Below are 22529 nucleotides of genomic sequence, written 5' to 3' on the forward strand. Positions count from 1 at the left end.
TCAACAATAATTCTGTGTCAAGTCCTACATACTGTAACATGACTTAAATATCACGGATATTATCACAATTTTATCCCCCACAAATGTAATCCTAAACCAAAGAAAGATAGTGTTCCAAGTTAGTGTGATTAAGTAAACAAGTTTATGTTTTGTACAAGGAAGGAAAAGCTACAAAACAAAATAAAAATAAAAGAAAGCCCTTTTGAGAGTGGACCTGATGGTAAACAACTCATTCAGGCATGGTCCATGCATGTTTGATGCCAAACAATGGCCTGTGGTGTGTCTTTCTTCTGAAGGAGCAGCCTAGCATTGTTTTCTTCTGAAGGAGCAACCTAGAGGGACAAAGTGGAACAATTCAGGTTAAGCATTTCATTGTAGAAAAAGCACAACGTCGAGCCAAATCTGAGCAAATGTCAACACGTGTCCTTTTCTCTGAGCGGCTTCCATCAGTGCTGTCAGCTACAGACATGGTTGCACCTTATACTATGAGGTTGGGTACAATGTACAGTTTGGACAACAAAACATTGTTGAAATCCAGCTCCTTTTACTTCAATAAATAAGAATATACATAAGCCTATAAGGCAACCTGAAACTAGACATAAAAATAAACAATACATGCTGAAAAACTGGTGAAGGCTGAACATGAATTGAGTGCAACTTTGCAACATTCACCTCTAATGGGATTGCACACATTTTCAAGCCCTCAGTTCTGTCCCACTGGGACGTTAACCTTCCATTCTCCCATCCTGTATTTATTTTATAGACCAGTTAATCAGAGAAAATTGAGAACCGCGTTTTTTTTAATATATTTTTGTATATCAACATGTATATCAATCGATTAACCACTTATTAAGTGTTGTTTTATACTTTGTCGCACAATGGTGTCGTGCAGAAATAGTGAAAATAGCCAATCTACAAGTTCACAATGCTTTGCATAGTGACTTGTTTGAATATTTTCACTATTTAGGAAAAATATATAATTCACTTTTCGAAAACAGATTGATTATTTTATTAAATGATTGATGATCAATAATAATACATTAAATCGATTTGTTCAATTAACTGTTGCACCCCTACTGTAGTGCATGAGGTGTTTGGAGCAACTTTTAAACAGAGACATCACCCATCGTCACCCGATCTGATCTCCCAACATAGTCGCAGGTCTGCCTTATAGACATGTCTGTTGACCTATACCAGTGGTTCTCATCCTGTGGGTCGGGACCCCACATGATTTTGGGGGGGTCCCCAGATGACAGTAAAGTGTCAATTTAAGGTAATAACTAAACAAGAAATGGGGGGGAAATGAAAAAAATACCATTACTGCATCAAAAGTAATCAACAAACTATACTATAACAAGACCAGGAGACCTGGTTCTGACAGACCCAGACTTCACATGACGTGTCAGCCTGTGTCTATGCCCATGTATGGTCGAAAGGGGGATAGACTTTTATGGCTGGGGCCTAAGGTCAAAGTGACCAAAACCAGTTTTTTGCCCATGTATGGAGAAAACAGGTACAAAACATGCCCATGTATGGACGAAAGGGGGATAGACTTTTATGGCTGGGGCCTAAGGACAAAGTGACCAAAACCTGTTTTTTGCCCATGTATGGAGAAAACAGGTACAAAACATGCCCATGAATGGACGAAAGGGGGACAGACTTTTATGGCTGGGGCCTAAGGACAAAGTGACCATGCCCATGTATGGAGAAAACAGGTTCAAAGCCTCATGTAAGCGAGACCCCCTGGGTCCGGCAAAAACTGGTCAAACATTGACCAAATTGTCAAATAATATAAGAAAGAGTAAAAAAAAAAAGAAAATAGTCGATCTACGTTGCGAGGCCTTGTGAGCTTGTAGATCGGCTATTTTCACAATATTTATCTGTGGAACCGAGTCACACTAAATGTAATGCCTACAATTCCAAGTGCTTATCAGTGGGGTGGGGTCCCCAGTTCAAGTATAACATTATTTTAGGGCGTCGCGGCCTGAAAAGGTTGAGAACCACTGGTCTATACAACACAAACATATACATTTCACTGACAAGCTCAGGAAAATGACAGGCAATGAATGTCCACACTGTGACATGCTGTTCTCTTCAATGTAAAGTAATGAATGATCCACCTGCAGTCAGTTGGCATTTCCCCCCGCGAGGCTGGCACAGCAGTAAGGAACAGCCCTCACATGGCACCACTCCCTGGGCATGGCTGAAGATCGTAGTGATCCTGTAGCAGCCTGAGCAAAAGACTATTTAGAACAGTGGTTCTCAAACTTTTTTCATGTCAAGGACCCCCAAAATGATAATTTGGCTGTGGACACCATCTCAAATATTTTGTTCCAGGGACCCCCAGAAGCAAAGATTTGAGTTACAAATGTTCGCTTAAAAATATATATATATATTCAAGGTTTGCACAAATGTTCACGATTTTTCAGAAATAGCAGATCTACAAGCTCATAGCGCGGCACTCGGTGCCGCGCTATGAGCTTGTAGATCTGCTATTTTTAAATAGCCAAAGTATAAAAGGTTAAAATTACTGTGATGCTATATTAACACATTTTGCTGGGGATCTCCTGGAACCCCCCTCAAGGACCCCTGGGGGTCCCCGGACCCCACTTTGAGAAACAATGATTAAAAAAAAACAAGTTTGATTTGTCTGTCTGGATTTGGGAAGATATTAATCACTTGGTGTGATCTCTGGGTAAAACACACAGTGCTGTTTTACCTGGGCATTTGACATCCATAAAGTAAGAGTTGGGACTCTGAACAAGCCTCTTCTTCTTGTGTCTTCTCCTCTCCTCTGCAAGACTGGGGTGCATCAGGTCTTTGGCCAGCTACAATGGGGATGAACAAATACTACAGATCAGTGGTTTTCAACCCTTTTCATATCAAGGTCCATTATTTACTTGGCATTTGAGCCACGGAACCACTATTTGATGAGATTTAGACTCTAAGATCCAAAACTTATATTTTGTTGTCATTGGATAATATTTTGTCCACAATTCCATGCTGTATTGATGTGGTACCATTAGGAGAGATTGATCAAAATAAATATTCTTCTACATTCTCTAATTGTGTATAGACTTCTTGTAAATTAAGTAATGCAGATGTTTAACAATAATTTAACTCCTGAGAGAGTAAAATTAAGTCCATTTGGTATCATTTTACACTCTCAAGAGTTAAAGATCTATAAGGGTCCATTTGGTTACCAACTCCCCATCATTTAGCTGGGGACCACCTGGAACCCCCTGAAGGACCACTGGTTGAGAACCACTGCAATAGATAATATATTCAGCAAGTATAGCAAGTATATATTCAGCCACACTGTCTCCAAATTCAATTGAATTTTGGAGTTATAATGCCCCCTACTGTCTGAGGAGAGAATTGTCAGGGAAATAAAAAGGGGCATGTCTAGGCATGACCCAGCTCCATCCTTTATGATATTATTACAGTTACATATTGTCCTATATACAACAGGTGTGTGTGTGTGTGTGTGTGTGTGTGTGTGTGTGTGTGTGTGTGTGTGTGTGTGTGTGTGTGTGTGTGTGTGTGTGTGTGTGTGTGTGTGTGTGTGTGTGTGTGTGTGTGTGTGTGTGTGTGTTGCAATTCAAACGTCATGCAGTTAATATCCATGTACCCCAAAGTTTTCTGACAGTTGAGTTCTACAAGATTACACTATAAAAACATATGAAACTAAAACATATATTTATTAAAAAATATATATTACAAACTCTAGACAATTTTTGTTTGACAAGTAGACATATACAAATACAAAGAAGATGCATTGATGGAATGCAACATGTTTGTATATAAAAGCAAACAACAATTTACTCACAGGCATTTTTCTTCAAAACGTTACTTCCAAATCGAAAAAGTGAGAAACACAGAGCACTAAACCATAGAGTTATGATATGACTAAAAGTGAAACCCGACAGTAACTATGAACTGATCCTCCTACAACAACACGTCTGTCAGCTGGTTGTATTTAAATGAGCAGGCGGAGCCACTGTTTGATGACATATAACTCGTATATGACATGTCAGTCTATGGATAAAAGCATTACATTCGCTCGTTTGTTTGTTTTTTCGTTTTTAAACGACCAAAGCCCGGGAGCAGTGGTGGAAAGTAACTAATTACATTTACTCAAGTACTGCGTAGAATTTTAGGTACATTTACTTTAGTTGAGTATTTCCAATTTTCAGTACTTTTACTTCTACTCCACAACATCTCAAAGGCAAATATTATACTTTTGCTCTACTACAATTATTTGAACACTTTAGTTAGTTACTTTGTAGCTTTTGATTATTATTACAAAACACAACCCTGCACTTCAGCCTTATTTACATTTCGGCCATAGCAGATTTACAAGCTGCCATGCCACGCATTGTGAAATTGTAGATCTGCTATTTTAAATGTATTTTTATACATTTTATACATTTGAAAACTTGTGAAATGGGACCCTCTGCATAATGAGTACTTTTTACTTTTGGTACTTTATATTTTGATAAAATTTCATTTTGAATTATGGACTTTTACTTGTAACAGTATTGATACTTTTACTTAAAGTAAAATATGTGAATACCGTACTTTTTCCACCACTGAACGAAGCCCGGGATACAAAGTACATCAAAACGAGCTACGCCGTCGCGCACCTAACATAGCCGATCTACAAGCCCGCAACGAGCGGCGGACACGACGCGTTGTGGTCTTGTAGATCAGGGGCGAAGCATAAAAACCAGGCGTGATGATGGGTTTCCGGAGCCACGACGACGACAGACAAGATTGGCGTGTCGCTCGACCAATCAGGGGTCAATTAAACTGACATGCGGCGACGCCTCCTTGGCTCTAGCCCCCAGAAGGGCGGAGGAACAGTGAAGCTGCCGTCGCCTGGTGGTCAAATCCGAGATTGCAGGACATCGGCATGTAAAACGCTACTGCGCGTGCGTCTACCGTCTGAAACGCAAGTGCGCCTGCTCAGTTGGCTTCAATATTGGAGCCCATCCAGGAAAAAGAGGTACTTTTGGGTGCTTCACGCGCTTGTGAGCAACTTTCATCGAAATGAATAGGTGGGGGCGGGGAAGTCCGCCCTCTAGATATATAACAACTCTATCGCCTTGGACGTAGACAGACTGACGGGCGGATATCCGCAAATACAGCTAATAACATGGCGAAGACGTACGACTACTTGTTTAAACTACTTTTAATCGGCGACTCGGGCGTCGGGAAGACCTGCGTGCTGTTCAGATTCTCGGAGGATGCCTTCAACTCGACGTTCATCTCCACCATAGGTCGGTAAAACGTGTGGATTGTGTGTTGTTCTGCTGTCTTCTTGGGCTAGAAAAAGTGCACCAGAGTCACAGCACAGCCCATCCCGTCATGCTAATGGGGTTGCTAACTTTTTTTCAGTTAAGTTAGCTTGTTTCGTTATGAACCAGCAGAGAGGCTACACAGGAAGCGGCTTGTTGTCACCAAGAAGTACATCTAGACTAGAAGACTGCGAGAAGTCCACTGTCACACTTTATGATATGCGGAACTCTAAAAGACGTCGGTCATATGATCTGTAAAACATAGACTTTCTGTACTGTTTTCTTGGGTGGGGTACCATGGGCACTTGTAGATCACTTGACAGCTTTGTACCCTGCTAGCTCAGCTGAGCTAGCAGGGTACAAAGCTGTCAAGTCAAGTGATCTACAAGTGCTGTTGGCTAACTTGAGTTAGCCTGTTCTTTTTCACTGACACCACACCCAGCCCACCCACCCTATTCTGAAATACACAAGGCAATATCTTAAAGGTTCGATGACATTCATTTTCACTTTTTTAATTTTTTATGTTTTTTTGGGGGTTTTATGACCTCAATTACACCCAAAAAATCTGAACTTTGAACATTCAGTGGATTTTCTGTGGTCTGGGGTTTTCTGAATAATTAGGCTGAAAAGTAATCTGAGCTTGGCCCTTCGACAGTGAGGTCACAGTCAATTAATCCCGCCCACTCTCCTCCTTGCCCCTCCCCTCCCCTATCCTTTCCTTTGGGGGGGGCGGAGCAGAGGCGATGATTGACAGGCAAAATCCCTCACCAGCGACACCCGCAGGCAAAGATTTATTTTTTCATTGCAGTTGAAAAGGCTTTAGAAATGTGAGACAAAAACACCTACAGTGAATCACTGGAGTGGAATTTTCAGTTAAAACTTTTTGTACACGTTTGAAGGACCAGGACAAAGACTCTGAATGTGGTGTAAACATGAATGTCATGATACCTTTAAAAAGATGCAGTTCACTGGCTTCCTTTTTAAAACAGGCCTGAAAATCCACTTGTCAGGAGACCAAAGGGGGAGCTAAATTATCACTTCTCCCTTAGAAAGGTGACCCCCCCCTTTCCCCCCTACTCTGTACATATAGGGTTTTTATATTTGTGATCATATTGATTGTTGGTGTTATTTTTATGGTAGGTTGATGAATTGAATACATAGGACCTCAATGGAAACAAGCAAGTCGACCAGGACTTTTTTTGTGTAAATCCTTTTAGACCAAGTGTATGTCTATACTCGTGCTGTTTTCATTTCCATCTAATAAAGTATTCATTCAATCATTTACACCATGACCTCAGAGTATCTGAGACTTTGCAAAAAATGATTCAATTCAGTAAATCCAGCTACTTGTGTCTTGTCATGGATATGATCAATTGAACAATAAATGTATGATGCTCTGCTTGTGCTGTTTTTTTCTCTCAGGAATTGACTTCAAGATCAGAACAATAGAGTTAGACGGGAAGAAAATCAAGCTACAGATATGGTAAGGGAAATGCACCCTATCTCAGCAAATGTAACTTCTGTGCTTAGTTCATGTACCTTTTATTAGAGACTGGAATGCATAATAACTTGGACGTTATGGAAGAGCCATTGCAGTCTAGAAATGGCAGGACATATGTTACAGGACCTTTTTGTCTCCTACTCTTTTTCATATGTGTTTTAATAGAATGGATTGTGTTGCCTTCTGTTATACACAGAGGTCAAGAGTTTCACGTGGTACACTTGACATTCTTCCATATAGTATTAGTGAGAGCCTGAGGCTTGAAATGATACCTGGGGGGACATTTGATATATCATTTGAGGCCACTTGGTCCAGATTATTGCTGTATCCAATGATCACATAATCATTGTGAGATATATATATATATATATATATATATATATATATATATATATATATATATATATATATATATATATAGAAAATGGTAGAAGAATGCACTTTCAGTTGAAGCTTGACATGGGTTACATGATTTAAGGCTTTGTTCATTTGCTTAAATAAGTCTTTTAAATACATATTTTATTTTTCTTCTAGGGACACGGCAGGACAGGAGAGGTTCCGAACCATTACAACAGCTTACTACAGAGGAGCCATGGTAAGTGGGCCTGTTGGCTCTACAAACTGACATTCCTATGTCAACTGGAACTGAATGGGTGGCATTGGTTGTCAGCTCCAGTGCCAACTGAATTGTCATAGTTAATTCTACATTCCTTGCATGATCATGCCCTTCATTGTTTTTACATACCTAAACATTAGAGGTGTGTTCAATCCATTGTCAGGGAATCCAGGCAGGACTCTGCTTTAGGTCTATAATGAAGCTAATAATGTCTATGCCAGCATAAGTCCCTCTGCTTCCGTTGGCACTAAGTTCCCATTTTCAATTTCATTTTGTTTCACATTATGCTGTCCACAATTAACTAATAGCCATAATAGTACTGATTAAAAGTCCACATAAATACAGCATTTTGAGAGCGTCCAACTTCTGTATCGTGTTATTCATGACATATTTCCAAATGAACATTGGGGGAATTTGATTTGAACGTTGAGAAGTGGGCATGTCATAATACACAGAATTTCAGTTTGAAGCTGCACATTGATGAGTCATGATATTATTGGTCGAAATTGGTTGGTTCAGTTTTACATAAGCAAACATATTTTGTAATAAGAAATAATGATAGAATTTTGAAACAAGAATACAAAGTCTGTATTTTGAGGGCCATATATTGTTAAATGGGTGCAAAATATGACGATATGGGGGGGGAAAATCATTCAAGCTTGACTTAAAGGTTTATACGGTCCAGATGAAATGTGTTTATTGTTTTCTACTCAATTTTTCATTGGTTGGATAAAGTCACCCATTTTTAACTGTGTACCATCTGTGAACTCTACAGGGAATAATGTTAGTATATGACATTACCAACGAGAAGTCATTCGACAACATCAAGAACTGGATACGGAACATAGAGGAGGTAAAAATATTAAGTGTGTGTGTGTGTGTGGCACCACCTATACAGTTGTCATTCCTATAAACTCGTTCACAGGCTATTTTCATGTCACATGGTACACATGAGAGTACTTATCACAAGGTAGACATGAGAGTACTTATTATGTGCTTTCACCGGAAGCTGTCTTTTTCGACCAATGACAAGACTGTTTTCCTGCCCGGGGAATGTAAACCGATCTGCGCAGCATCAACGTAACTTCCTTGGGCTGTACTTCCTGTATTTCCGTTTAGACACTTTCAGTAGCAGTTCTTGCCCAGTGTATACACGTGGTTTCTATTTGTTAGTCACATAGTGTTTCCTGTCGGTTTGCCATGTCTCCCTTTCCTTTTGGAAAGGGCCACTATATTTCCACTAATTCCAGAGGGCCACATTGCATATACTGTTTGGCAGACACCTCTTATCTCCATATTTTAACTTTTTTCATAAATGAATGCCGTACTTCGCCATTCTATGTCACACAAAAGTAGCAAAAATAGCCGATCTACAAGCTCAAAAGCTTGTAGGTCTGCTATTTTTGAATTGTAATCCTGTTTTTTTTTGGTTTTCGCAATTTTTTTTTTATTGGAATCCTGAAAAGTAACATTTTTATTTAATTTCAAATGCATTTATAGGCTACTTATGTTAACTTTTTTAACTTAAATACAAATAAATTGGACAAAAAAAAGACAATAGAATTTAAATACTAGTCATTAAGCTACTAATATAGACTGAAGTAATTAAAGTGGGCCATGTTTGCATGTTTGGAATTGTAACTGTAAAAGCTGAAATCAATAATATATCAGTAATCCGATATTAACCTGCGGGCCGCATTAAGTGACGGTGGGGGCTGCATGTGGCCCCCGGGCCGCCAGTTGCCCATGTATGATCTTTACAGTTGTAGTTTATATTTGCTAGGCAGTAGTGTGTGTGTGTGTGTGGCACCACCTGTACAGTTGTAGTTTATATTTGTTAGTCACATTGTATTTCCTGTCTTTTTGCCATGCCCTCCTTCCCTTTTCAGCATGCATCAGCAGATGTGGAGAGGATGGTCCTCGGGAACAAATGCGACGTCAATGACAAACGGCAGGTGTCCAAGGACAGAGGAGAGAAGGTGGGTTAATGGAATGTGTTGGTCTAGTGTAGTACCCTTTGTTCTAGTACTTTATGCAGTACCCATCTGTAGTAGAGGACTTGGACGCCAGTCTTCTGACGAATGAACTTGGAAGGGTTCGAGGATCTCCATCCATATTATGGTTAAAAAGTGGACACAGACCGACCGACAGAGATTCCAGGATGTATAGATGGATTAGTTGCATAATTGTTCACAATCACAATTGTACTTAGATACGAGTACTGACAGTGTCACTGTTTCTTATCTACTGCTGTCAGCTGGCATTGGAGTACGGCATCAAGTTTATGGAGACCAGTGCAAAGGCCAACATAAACGTGGAGAATGTGAGTCTTTTACTGTAATCCCTCTCTCTTAGTCTCTAGCATGGTTCTATAATTACATTTGAGCAGTGACTGAAATCATTTGCTTTTTAATTATCATTATTTTAACGATCCTAAAAAAATATGTTTCCATTCATGTATTTGGTCCAGGTTTCACCATATCTGTGACTTGCTAATATCATGCTTTTCCCCCCTCCTTTTGGCTCTGCAGGCCTTTTTGACTCTTGCCAGAGACATCAAGGCAAAAATGGACAAGAAGCTGGTGAGAATGACACCCAAATATTATGTTTTAATCTGCCAAGTGTGTGCTGTATATATACGTGATGTCTAATGTTCGTACCCTTCTCTTTCTTGCATGTACTCTTTTATCTGTGTGTATTTCAGGAGGGCAACAACCCACAGGGCAGCAATCAAGGGGTGAAGATAACGGAACAGCCCAAGAAAACCAGTTTCTTCCGCTGCACACTCCTGTGAGTAGGGAAGAGAGAGGAGTGTCAACATTCACCATGGCCTTAAACTATGTCCCTCACTGGACAGAACTGGATGGAGCATGCTCAGATCTCTTCTCCCACTTCACTTTCTACTCCTCCTTTTCTTGTCTTCCGTTTTCCTTGAGTTTATCCATGTTTGAAGAAACATCGTTAGTATACCCTTTGTTGTTTTGTTGGTTTTATGGTCTCATAATACCATCAAAACTCAAAAATGCCACGCTTATTTCTAACCATTGAAAAGATAAGAAGGTTGTCTGTGAAAGTGCTTCCTTCGATGCCTATATGCACAACTTTTGTGGCCTCTGTTACTGTATGTACAATTTTCACATGACCTCATAGGTTTTAAGTTTATTTTTCTTTTTGACTTTCAAAGTTTGTTTGTGAGAAACATTGATGGTATTTAGCAGGAAATGATCAAAGCCCTTACTGCCCATAGTTCTTTGTAACTGAAACCACTGCAACAATTCCTCTTTTATGTTTTAAAGGTTGTTCGTCTTAAACGTGAGATCATCTGATGCCTAACTGGCTTCTCTTAACGTTCACTGGCATTATTTAGTGCAAGCTTATTGCTTGGCTGCTTATCACCAATTACCTTTGTGCACAGTAGATTCCCCTTATTTTGCATCATAACAGCAGGCCTCATAATTTGTCAATTTATTTCCTATGTCAAATGACCTACTGTACGTGAGTTGATAAGACCACAGTATGGTGCTAGCTACGTATCACCACTAGCTCTTATAATACATGTGCACACTGATTATACTGTAAGTTGTTCTCTAAATTTTGATCAAGTGAGGCACAGATGCATACATGCATTCATACAATGTATATGATTATGACTTAGTGCTAGACCATTGTTCACCCTTTGTTCTGCATCTGTTTTGTGGAACATTTGCCCTCATTTCCCACTCTTTAATTTCTTTCTGTAGAAACTGACATTCCAATCCCTGTAGTGAAACTCTTGGTCTTTTAAGTGTGCAATGCTATCTGTGTGATCTTATTATCTCAAGTATTCACGTACAGGTATTGAGGCAGGGGTTTGGGGAAAAAGTAGCCTTTTTTTTTAAATGGGTAAAGCATGGAGTTTGCTTTTTGTAATTGTGCTTATTTGGGGTATTAAGTCCTGTGAATGCGAGGTGAAGTGGAATATTTAATGCACTTCAGCCGGTGGATTAGCAGCACTGTTCTCTTTGGTAATCCCTTAGCTAAACACCAGACGGCATTACAGCTGCATAACTGTGCTGACTCAGAGGGAGCCACGGAGTTAACGTCACTGTTTATACGTTTCTTCCAGTTCACAGCGGGAAATTGTATGCAACTGTTTTTGTTGGGCTTTTGAAAAAGGGTCTTTACTGTAACAGTATTTATGGAATGGACAAACAGCACTAGTCATAAAGTGCCCATTTTATATTCCTCTTTATTATGCACTTTTCCAGTTTTCTTTCATGGGTTCTGTGCACTTTCATTTTGTTAAAATACTTTGTTGAAAGCACACACAGAGACACAACGCAACATGTTTTTGTTCACCGCTTACTCTATAGTTGGTATTTGAAAATTAATTTGGTGAGAGAGCACAGCTGGGCTTCCTGAAACATCTTAGCACTGACATCTTATTTTTGTGAAGGTGATGTGAGTGTTGTGATAAGGCAGGGGATTTATTTTCTTCTGAATGTTTTAGGGCCACAATCTACTACTGTTGGCAAAGTTCTTATTCCCCCCCCCCCAAACATGCTTTTGATAAGCCCAAGCAGTGTTGTCCTTTGCGCTTTATTTTGCTTCCTCTGAGCTCGCTCGTGTTCCATGGCATCACATCTTATTTTGGGTCATCGTGGCCCTTTGAACTATGCATCATGAGAGAGGATAGGACCTTGAAAGATTTGCACATCTGACTTGATCACAACCTTCTTTGAGATTATAACTGTGCAAGGATCTGTTCCCATTTAGCTTTATTTTCTTTGACTTTTTTTTGCCCCATGTCACTCCCTTATTAGTTGATCTCTGTTGTCTTAAATGGGGAGCTCTTTTGCATTGTCATGGCAGAAGTATAGGAAACCCATGAAATTCACTTCAGAGTAATGACGGTGAACTTCCTGAGATGTTGCAACTAATCTCTAATTGTGATTACGAGTCAGTCAACAGAATCCCTTAATGAAACACCAAGGTGTTGACCTGTGGATGGGGATAATTACAATGGTATCATTGTTAACTCTGTTGGACCTGTGAGACATTTCAGCACCTACTGTTTGAACCAGCTGTTTCTCACATTCAGACTAAACATATTCCCAGGTGGCTAAAATGTGACTTGTCCACACTTTAATTGGGCTTTACTTACAGGAAGCAGGTTCAAGTCACTTATAATTTCTCCCACGTTCTAAATCTTGTGGTTTTATGTGAAGATCTCCTTCGCAATCCCTGGTTAAAACTAAATTTGGATTGTGTTGCTGATTATTGGTGAGTTTCATGGGAAAGATTAGCTTTTTCCACAATTGTAAATAAAAGTTATACAATGATTGTACTGTACTTTCATAAATCGTATTGATCTACACCTTTTTGTAGATATGTTCTATTGTTGATTTATTAAAAAGAGATTCTTTTAAGAATGTGTACTTTCATTTTTAGCCTACATTTCTGTTTTACACAAGTATTCTGTATATTGGGTCAGAAAGAGCTTTAATCAGTAGCCTTTAAATGTAACATGCTGAGAATAACCAATTCATTCTTAAATCATTTGAACATGATTTAACCAGACTGCACTTTCTGAACATTCAAAAGCATTCACAAATACATACACACACACACACACACACACACACACACACACACACACACACACACACACACACACACACACAACCAACCTGATGGGTAGTCTACTGCAGGGGTCTTCAAAGTTTTTGAGAGAGAGACGAAGCAGGGACCCCCCCCCCCCACTACATTTTGTATCAAATTAAATGTGTATTTTCAGACATTATTTAACCACTTAAAGCCTCTACTTAGTAAACTTGACTGTTGGCTCTGTGCTTGGTTTGCTCTTTTTTCTCTCTCTACTAGTCTACACCAAACTTCTTTGCTAAAAATAGTTGATCTAAAGCTCACAACACCTCGCAGCGTGGGCCGATGTGAGCTTGTAGCTCTACTAGTTTTTTTTACTAATGTTACCCTCAGAATAGGAATACTATTTTTTTTCTCCCATGACAAAGATTTGGCAGCCCCCCTGTAGTAACTCTGAGGACCCCCTAGGAGTCCCGGACCCCCTGTTGAAGACCCCCTACTGTTATTTCAGTAGACTGACGAGGGGGGAACTGAACCTGAGAATTGATTAATTGAATACTTTATTAGCAGTTTGCAAAAATAAAAGCACAGGAAAAGTACAGTTCAATACAAGGTCTGCTAAGAGGATTTGAAACCCAAGAAAGCCTATATAATAATAAGGCTTGTTTCCATTGGGGTCCTTTGTACTTCAATTCATCGAAACATTAATGACAGACAAATAGGCTACTATGCAAAACATCATATAAAACAAGAATCGAAAGTAAAACGGCAGAACGGCATTTATGACGGTCACAGTTGGAGTAGGACAGTAGCTAGCAGCTACTTTGTTTTGCAAAACACTGAGTCCTGAGAGAGTCCTTGATGTGTACTTCATTCTCCTACTGCTACGGCGCTGTGACTTCTTCGTACGACAGTATCGCGTGCAGAAAATAGCCGATCTACAAGCTCACAACCCGTGGCACCGCGACGCATTGTGAGCTTGTAGATCGGCTATTTTCTATGCGAGGTTTGACTCCGCCCCTCCGCAGGTGATGGGTGGTGAATGATAGCAGTTGAGTGTGTGGAGTGTTACTGTAGGTTGCTGTCATTACCTACGCTCTAAAGTCTACACACACACGAGGTAAGTCCTAGAGACACTAGTTATTTGGAATAACTAAGATGTTAGATTTAGAAATAAGTCGTTGTTTATTAACAGATGGCTACTGAAGGATTTCTGTCATTCATATATACGATGGTGGAAAAAGTACTTTTTTTTTTTTACTTAAGTAAAAGTATCAATACTGCAATGTAGAAATATCCGTTACTTTAAAAGTCCAGAATTTAAAATGTACTTGAGTAAAAGTATTTGTATCAAAATGTACTATAAAGTACCAAAAGTAGAAAGTACTCATTATGCAGAATCATGTCCCATTTCGCAAGTTTTCAAGTGTATAAAATGTACAAAGATCCTTTGAAAATAGCAGATCTGCGACGCGTTGTGAGCTTGTAGATCGGCTAATTTTAAATAGCCAAAGTTTAACGGCTGAAGTTGATTGTGTTTATGTTTTGTAAGCTAAATCCACAAAGTAACTAGTAACTAAAGTGGTCAAAAAATAGTAATGGAGTAAAAGTACAGTATTTGCTTCTGAGATGTAGTGAAGTAGAAGTAAAAGTTTTGGAAATTGGAAATACTCAAGTAAAGCACAAATACCTCAAAATTGTACCTAGTTACTTTCCACCACTGCTGGCATAACTAAGATGTTAGATTTAGAAATAAGTCGTTGTTTAGATGGCTACTGAATTTCTCAGTTTATGGCTTTTCTGTCACTCCTAGATATTTGCTGTTAATTGGTGCAATCCCAAATGGTGCTAGTGCTAGAATGCTATTGATGTCAACTTCTAAGGGTAAAAATATGCTCTTTATTGAGTGCCAAAGCCACCAACCAATGTGTTTAGAAATATTATTCAAAGACATGTTGTTTATAAACTTGCAGCTGTTTACTTTTGGAATGATTTATAAAACGACATAGATTGGAGAAGCATTTGGGTTTACCAAGAAACTAGGCTATCCTAGGAATAAGATGCATGGTATCTTTTAAGGTGTTACAACAAACAAAGTAAGATTGACCTATGCTCTATATTCCAATGAAACAATAACTTATCTATTCTATTTTGGGAATGTGGCTTACCTGTTTTTACTGACAATTCTAAATTGAACATGTCATAACAATAAGGGATGTAAAATGTATATATATATATGTATATGTGTGTACATTTTCATGAACAGACATGACAAATCTAAATAGCCTTGAGCTCTAGCAGTTTTATGTTGGTTTTATATCTTTAAGCCAATCTTTAGGTATTTTTTTCCACTTACATGGTAGCAGCAGAGCTCTCCTATATCTCATCTTCATAAGAGCTAAACTTTCTCTGTCAAAGTCAACCTTCTTTATCTGTGGTATCATCCTTGGGTGTCGAGGATGTATGTTATCATATTATCATCTTTCTCGTAATTTTTGTTAAATGTCATATCCATTCCAGTACATTCTATTGCTACTCTATTAAAATGCCTACACTTATGAGTCTGACTATGGCATTTGATACATGTTCTTTTACATTTAATTGTTATTTTTTTGTCATTCATAAATATGACTGCACAAGCGTAATTGTTTGTACAAGTTTCATAGGCTACTTTTTGTTACTCATTGTAGATAACTAAATAACCTACTGTAGCCTTTTCAGTTCCTGCTAAGTTCATTGTAGTGTTGCTAAACAATGTTTAACTCATGGTCTTTTATAAAATAACAATGATGGCTGTGGAGCATACCAGGAACATGTGGTCTTTCCTCTTTCTCTTTGTTGATATATGGATTGAGGAACAATATTCACACAATTTCACATCCACTGTGTGACTCACTGGATGATATAGTGGGAAGGCAATGATGACAATGGCACCATTATAAATGTGTCTTCCATGTGTTCTGAAGGTCATCACATCATTGAGTGTGACACATTAATTGCCAGTTCACCTGTAAAGGCCAGTCCACAATGCAACTCCTTGCAACATGCAACTACTTGCAACTACTTGCAACCATTATTCCCAATGGTAGCTGCATTGGTGTGGACTGGCCTTAAAACTGTTTTGTTGCAAGGAGTTGCGACTAGTTGCATTGGTGCGGGCTGGCCTTTACAGGGCAACATAGGTTATTTTTGCAAACTAGTGTATAGTTGCACACAGATTGAAACCTGCCTATCTTTTTGTCTGCCTGGTCTAGTTATGATGTTGTGCTAAACCATGAATGAATGAGCCGTATGTTTTCCTCTAGGACACCTCTGTGGAAATGGAGGGGGGGCAGCCACAGGAGGGACACCATGCTGTTTTTACCTGGTTCAAACAGTTTCAGCTCCACTCTGTCATCAGGAATGGAATGATTCCAGAATGGTTCCATGGTATTATTTCCAGGAAGTAAGTGCAGCAAAAGTCCAAAATGACTGCGTATCACTGTCTGCCATCTGCAATGCTTGGCAGACAACAAGGAATTATGAGGGCCATGTTTTTAAATTTGTGCAATGAGTGTTTTTACTGCGGTATAAAGCAGCCAAAAGGCGTCACTTATTTGTCAACCATTTATTTTGTATTTTAATATTGTATTTACTGTAAGGCACATTGATATAATTGCCTATAAACTATTTAGTAGATTTTCTACTTTTCTTTTCTTCTTTTACAATTCTGCAAATGAACTATTTAAGTTTAATTTAAGATTAACCAATTTTTTTTTTTAGTATGGATCTGTTTTTCTTCCTTTGTGTATTATGTGAAAAGTAATTATGTATCATTCACTGACCTCAATATAAGACAAGGTTATGTGAAATTAGTATTTTTCCATCTGTCAAGAACGCCCTGTAATTAAAACAGCTGCTGTATCTGTTTGTCTGAAGCACTTTGTCCATGTCTTTCACAGGACCGCAGAGGAGCTGTTGCTGTCCAAGCCTCCAGGCTATTTCCTCATCCGAGTCAGTGAGAGCAGGATTGGCTACACTCTCTCATATCGGTGAATGTTTTGCTAGGATAAAGAACTACTTACTCAGCCTTATAACACAAATAATAAATGACATGTTTTCACCCTGGCAGGTCCACCTACTGTATACTATTATTATAACGGGTTCACTTTTGCTTTAGCATTTAAGTGTGGATCTTAAGGCCTATTACAAACAGATCCTCCTTGGGTGTGAGTCACCTCTCCCCTGCTCAGTGTTACAGTTCAAAGTCCTGTCCTGTTTCCTCTTCCTGACTTTTATTACTGTGTGTGTGTGTGTGTGTGTGTGTGTGTGTGTGTGTGTGTGTGTGTGTGTGTGTGTGTGTGTGTGTGTGTGTGTGTGTGTGTGTGTGTGTGTGTGTGTGTGTGTGTGTGTGTGTGTGTGTGTGTGTGTGTGTGTGTGTGTGTGTGTGTGTGTGTGTTTCCGCCTATGTAAACCTGTAGCGCTGACGACCGCTGTAGGCACTTTATGATAGACGCCCTGAAGGATGGGTATTATGTCATCGTTGGAGAGAATGAACGTCACAGGTTCCTCCAGGACCTGGTGGATTTTCACCGCAGGAACCCCATCATGCCTTTCAACGAATTACTGACTCTACCTTGTGGACAGGTATAGAATATTTTCTTTAATTGTAGTACACACATACATCACACAATGTGTGCTTGTTGTGGCCTAAATTCAGAATATACTTGTACTTGAAAAAGACCGCAAGGGTCGAAACGTCGTATCTGCTGCTGTTTGCGGTAAATAAAATCTGACGCATTTAAAAGTGAGTTGCGAGCCCCCATCTTGTTTTTCTAAATTCAGAATAGCTCTTCCATCCTGATCATTAATCAAATAAGACAAAAAGGTCAGACACTTCACCAAGGATGCACACAAGTGCATTCGTTGTCCAGGAATGACTCTATACATGTCCCCTCGGACACAGAGGGGTTCAAGAGAGAAGTTCAGGGAAGGGGCCTACACTTGCTCTTAGTAAAACAAGTGGTTCATAATTATAGAGAACTATAAATAACAAACAGGCTGACCCTGTATCAGTGAAGTCTGACGTATGAGACACCGTAGGCACACACAAGACTAGTTTAGTCTAATCTATGATTACAGGAATGCATATAAGGCAGTGATGATGCATGTTAGTAATATGTATCTGTATTTTTCCACCACATGAATACATTTAACGGATAACAAAAATGTTAACGCAACCTTTCTCTATGTCTTTGTCTTAAAGGTGTCAAAGGATGGAGCTGATTATGCTGAGCTCCTGTTTCCCCAAAGGCAACCACTGAATTGCAATAATGTTAATATCTTCACACATTCACACAACAACAGTCAACTAAAACCACAGGACGACATGCCGCCTGCCCTTCCACATCGTCCCACTGCACGGGGGGCCTCCGCAGTCCCTTCTCCAAATCTATATACCAAGACACCTGCTGTCACTAAAAGCCAACCAAACACACTTTACCCATCCCTGGAAGATGACCTGTCCAACTCAATGTCTGAAATTCCAGCCGAGGTAAAGGAGTCGTTCAGAATGATGTGCATTGTTGGCAGTATGGGTTAATCATTATGGTTGACAAATATGCTTTGCAGGTCAAGTTAAGGTTAAGTTTCCATTTCCATTAAAACCCATTCAATCCAGGAACACATCTGTGTCATTTTAGATTTGAGCTATAACCATTATTTTATACTTTGGCTATTCAAAAATAGCAGATATACGAGCTCATAGCGCGGCATCGAGTGCAGTGCTATAAGCCTGTAGATCTGCTATTTTGAAAAATCGGGACATTATCTAGGTACTCCAACTTTTCCAGGTCAAGGACCCCCTATAAGTATTTGACCGTGGACCCCCATCTCAAAATATTTTGTTCCAAGGACCCCCCAGAAGCAAATATTGGAGTTAAAAATGTCTATACATTCAAAGATTTTTACAAATTTTCACGAAAAAAAAAAAAGCAGATCTACAAGCGCATGAGCTTGTATATCTGCTATTTTTGAATAGCCAAAGAAATCTTAAAATGACACAGATGCGTTCCCGGTCTTAATGGGTTAAGTTGCAGCTCATTGATCATTAACAACGCACCTTCTGACAAAAGTAGTTTTGGTAACAAATAGTAATTGGAGGCTGGAGCCAATCTTCACAGCGACGAAGCCTCTGGGTACAAGGTCTCTGAGTGTAATTAAAAGTTAAATTATTTAACAGGTGTCAATTCAGACTTGACTTTAAGTGATGCAGATAGACCTTCATGGCTTTTTGAACACAACTGTATTTGCATTTGTTGACTTATTTAGAGCTTGGGATTAGCAAACAAAGAACATATACGTGACATTTAGTTTGGCTCATTGTGTTATTTCAATTTGTCTCTTTGTGTTAGGAAAACTGTCTTCCTACACTATCTTTGTGTCATCTGCAGCTTTATGTTATTGAAAAGTGAATGTAATGTTTTTTAGGTGTTATATAATCCGGTAAGCCGGTAAGGGATGGGTTGGGTTTTAAGATAAGACAGAAAAGTTCATTCTTTCACTCACTCACTCACTCACTCACTCACTCACTCACTCACTCACTCAGTTACTCACTCCTAAAGGTGCTTACAAGGATCCCTGGCTAATAAGCCTTATATGCCTTAGGACATTATAATTGCCCTCTATCAAAAGTTTTACATATTTTAGAAATAGTTCATCTTTTACTGAAAAAAATACGTAATACTTCCTAAGGTTAATATCAGCATAAAATAATATTTTGAACATGTTTTATTAGCACATGCATTCTATACATTCCATAGGACTGGAAAACATATGGACAAAGGACATCATCAACTTGCGATGGGCGTTAATCCTCCTAATTAAAATAAATCGAATATATGAGGTGTTTTTAATTTTAGTTATAGAGGACAATTATAATGTGTTAAGGCATATGAGGCTTATTAGCCAGGTATCCTTTTAATTAACGACAACAAGAACAGAGTTCTACTCATAAGAAAGGAAAACCGGTGCGCTTCCTCTGGATGCCTTCTTAATTTAGGCAGTGGGTGCTCAGCTATGTAAATAACTCAAAGGAAAACCACCTAAGTGGAAAAAAGCGGCACTCCAAAATAAAGATTGCAAGACAGTGGCTCAGATGTGGTTTCTCATTTTATTGAGACGCTAACATGTTTCGGCCGCAGCCTTCTTCAGAGCAGATTAGGTTAAAAAGGAAGGCTGCGGCCGAAACATGTTAGCATCATCTCAATAAAATGAGAAACCACATCTGAGCCACTGTCTTGCAATCTTTATTTTGGAGTGCCGCTTTTTTCCACTTAGGTGGTTTTCCTTTGAGAGTTCTACTCATCTCAAGCTTTCTGTTCCCTTCTAACTGAATGATTCATCAAAAGGTCTTCACTCTATAACTGTAATATAGTCATTGACAACTGCTATGCTGTATATTTCAGGTGGAGGCTCTCAGGCCTGTGCCATCGCCAAGGAAGAAATATCTGGTCAACCCCACCCAGCCAGATCAGCTTCCTGAGCTCCCTGCTAGGACCCTCCTACCGCCACTACCGCCAAAGAAGATGGTCCAGGCTTGTACCAGATCTAGCTCTGCACCTCAGACTGCATCAGCGTCCACAATGGTCTTCCCCACAAACACGCACGACGGACAGCAGTCTGCGGACACACAATTAGTAAGGAACGATGTTGTGCAGCAGCTGTCGACAGCCATCAACCTAATGAATATCAAGAAGACATTCCAAAAGAAGAGGTGCGTGTCGCAGGAGCACACGTCTGCTGAGATGAGGCGGTCTACAGACGGAGGTGAACCTCAACCTGCTGAAAATGAATACCAGGAGATCGAAGGGGAGCAGGAAGTCAATGGGCCACCATCTTCCAAGAATAGACATACTATAAGACTGTCTGATAGTGGATTACCGGAAGAGTATCTGCCACCTCCACCTTTTGCCCCTGGATACTACCAGTACTAGTACACACTCAAATGTTTATGTCAATTTAACCCATTCAATCCGGGAACGCATACTCGATTAGTCATTTTAATTTTTTTTAGCTATAACCGTTATTTTATTCTTTGGGCTATTCAAAAATAGCAGATCTACAAGCTTGTAGCGCGGCACTCGTGCAGTGCTAATAAATATTTCATGTCAAGGACCCCCAAAATCATGTAATTTGTCCGCGGACCCCCGCCATCTCAAAATATTTTGTTCCAAGGACACCCAGAAGCAAAGATTTAATAAAAATGTATATATATATATTCAAAGATTTGCACACATTTTCACGTTTTTTTTTCTTCAAAAATAGCAGATCTACAAGCTCATGAGCTTGTTATCTGCTTTTATTTTAATATCCAAAGAAATCTAAAGTGTGACACAGATGCGTTCCTGGATTGAATCGATTTGTAACTCTCAGAGTTACAAATTGATAAATGAACGCTGACGATTTTACAGTGTAGTCTGAGACTCACAAGTGGATGGCTGATGTCAGAGTGAACAAGGGACCAAAAGGAGGTCAAATTTATTACCCTTCTTACTGTAAAGGGATGTGAGATGTGCTAATGACAGAAGGGTACTTACTGTATGTGTGTACAAAGTATTTAAACGGTAGTAACCAATGTACATTAATATTCTCCTGTTGCAGTGTGTAAATCCGGATGGACAAAACTTATATTTTACATAAACTGACTAATAAATGCAGGTGAGATGAGCTGATGCTGGAAAAGTAGCTATTGTTTCTAAGTCAGGGACGCTAAGCAGTTTCCATGGAAATGTTCCTTTTTCAGTAAGGCTGATCCATTCTCAACATTCTCATCATAGACGGGGGGGCACAGACAGTTTTATCTCTGACAGTCACTATGTGCCTACGGTTTTATAATGTGTACTGTAGACATACCAAGTCCAACCATGGTAGGCCTAATTGCTTGACAACCAACAACTGTCTACGTCACAGAATAGACAAGTTAAAATGGTTAAGACAAATCAAAAATATACTTTGAAATTTATCAGGCACATTTTGTGTAAGAGACTGTCATCTAGTGGCCGTGTATGTTTAAACTGCTATTTGATGACTTGATTTTTCTGGATGATCTAAGATCACAGAAGTCTATATATGTCATCTTATGTGTCAGACAAGATAATCCTTGCATTACGAAATGGGGTCAACCAGTGTTGTAAAGTAACTAAGTACATTTACTCAAGTACTGTACTTAAGTACAATTTTGAGGTATTCTTCACTTTACTGGGACATTTCCAGTTTTCAGTACTTTTAACAGAGTATAATCTACATTGCAGTATTGATACTTAAACATTTGAGTACTTTTTCCACCACTGAACAGTTGTTGCAGATGGGCCAGCTGCCCATTTATGGACTGGAGTAATGCAGCCCCACCCTGTCCCATGCCAGGACATGGGGATGCATGATGTCTTAAAGAAGCGCTCCATTTATCAATCAAAGCACCACACACGGGTGGTGTGGTCGCGTCTTAACGCGTGCTGCAGATCAAACCGAAGACAGACACCGCCCTTTTTGG

General features: G+C 39.3%; 3 protein-coding genes across 4 annotated transcripts; 2 read left to right on the top strand and 1 right to left on the bottom strand.

Moving 5' to 3' along the window:
- Window positions 1-123: 123 nt before the first annotated feature.
- LOC308087250 (small ribosomal subunit protein eS27-like) lies at window positions 124-3965 on the bottom strand. The gene is made up of 4 exons (XM_080431004.1): window positions 3830-3965; window positions 2720-2828; window positions 2121-2231; window positions 124-332 (listed from the first exon to the last, which is right to left on the bottom strand). Exons 1-4 carry the CDS (start codon window positions 3833-3835, stop codon window positions 304-306), a joined length of 255 nt encoding a protein of 84 aa, XP_080287130.1. The 5' UTR covers window positions 3836-3965; the 3' UTR covers window positions 124-303.
- Window positions 3966-5123: 1158 nt separating this feature from the next.
- LOC308087743 (ras-related protein Rab-8A) lies at window positions 5124-12834 on the top strand. Its single transcript, XM_080431882.1, has 8 exons — window positions 5124-5282; window positions 6723-6783; window positions 7336-7396; window positions 8193-8270; window positions 9307-9396; window positions 9675-9740; window positions 9949-9999; window positions 10122-12834. Exons 1-8 carry the CDS (start codon window positions 5159-5161, stop codon window positions 10209-10211), a joined length of 621 nt encoding a protein of 206 aa, XP_080288008.1. The 5' UTR covers window positions 5124-5158; the 3' UTR covers window positions 10212-12834.
- A 1199-nt stretch (window positions 12835-14033) lies between these two features.
- Window positions 14034-21706, top strand: hsh2d (hematopoietic SH2 domain containing). 2 transcript variants are annotated; one of them, XM_080431534.1, is made up of 6 exons: window positions 14034-14124; window positions 16306-16445; window positions 16942-17031; window positions 17461-17626; window positions 18246-18533; window positions 20446-21706. In XM_080431534.1, the coding sequence occupies exons 2-6, from the start codon at window positions 16321-16323 to the stop codon at window positions 20971-20973; spliced, it is 1197 nt and encodes a 398-aa protein (XP_080287660.1). In that variant the 5' UTR covers window positions 14034-14124; window positions 16306-16320; the 3' UTR covers window positions 20974-21706. The 2 variants fall into 2 exon arrangements, with proteins under 2 accessions (XP_080287660.1, XP_080287659.1); XM_080431533.1 differs by having other exon boundaries at window positions 14052-14120.
- Window positions 21707-22529: the final 823 nt, after the last annotated feature.

The sequence above is a fragment of the Gymnoscopelus braueri genome (genome assembly GCF_963280865.1).
Source record: "Gymnoscopelus braueri genome assembly, chromosome: 6".
NCBI classification, from domain to species: Eukaryota; Metazoa; Chordata; class Actinopteri; order Myctophiformes; family Myctophidae; genus Gymnoscopelus; species Gymnoscopelus braueri.

What these genes read in the sequence shown, in the direction of transcription:
- LOC308087250 (XM_080431004.1), bottom strand. An exon ending in TATGGATGTCAAATGCCCAG is followed by an intron (nt 2,232 to 2,719) that starts GTAAAACAGCAC and finishes TCTTTTGCTCAG; the next exon opens with GCTGCTACAGGATCACTACG. An exon ending in GAAATGCCAACTGACTGCAG is followed by an intron (nt 333 to 2,120) that starts GTGGATCATTCA and finishes TTGTCCCTCTAG; the next exon opens with GTTGCTCCTTCAGAAGAAAA.
- hsh2d (XM_080431534.1), top strand. Translation starts at nt 16,321, where the DNA reads ATGGAGGGGGGGCAGCCACAGGAGGGACACCATGCTGTTTTTACCTGG. An exon ending in CATGGTATTATTTCCAGGAA is followed by an intron (nt 16,446 to 16,941) that starts GTAAGTGCAGCA and finishes TGTCTTTCACAG; the next exon opens with GACCGCAGAGGAGCTGTTGC. An exon ending in TGTCTGAAATTCCAGCCGAG is followed by an intron (nt 18,534 to 20,445) that starts GTAAAGGAGTCG and finishes TGTATATTTCAG; the next exon opens with GTGGAGGCTCTCAGGCCTGT.
- LOC308087743 (XM_080431882.1), top strand. Translation starts at nt 5,159, where the DNA reads ATGGCGAAGACGTACGACTACTTGTTTAAACTACTTTTAATCGGCGAC. An exon ending in CTTACTACAGAGGAGCCATG is followed by an intron (nt 7,397 to 8,192) that starts GTAAGTGGGCCT and finishes TGAACTCTACAG; the next exon opens with GGAATAATGTTAGTATATGA. An exon ending in CCAACATAAACGTGGAGAAT is followed by an intron (nt 9,741 to 9,948) that starts GTGAGTCTTTTA and finishes TTGGCTCTGCAG; the next exon opens with GCCTTTTTGACTCTTGCCAG.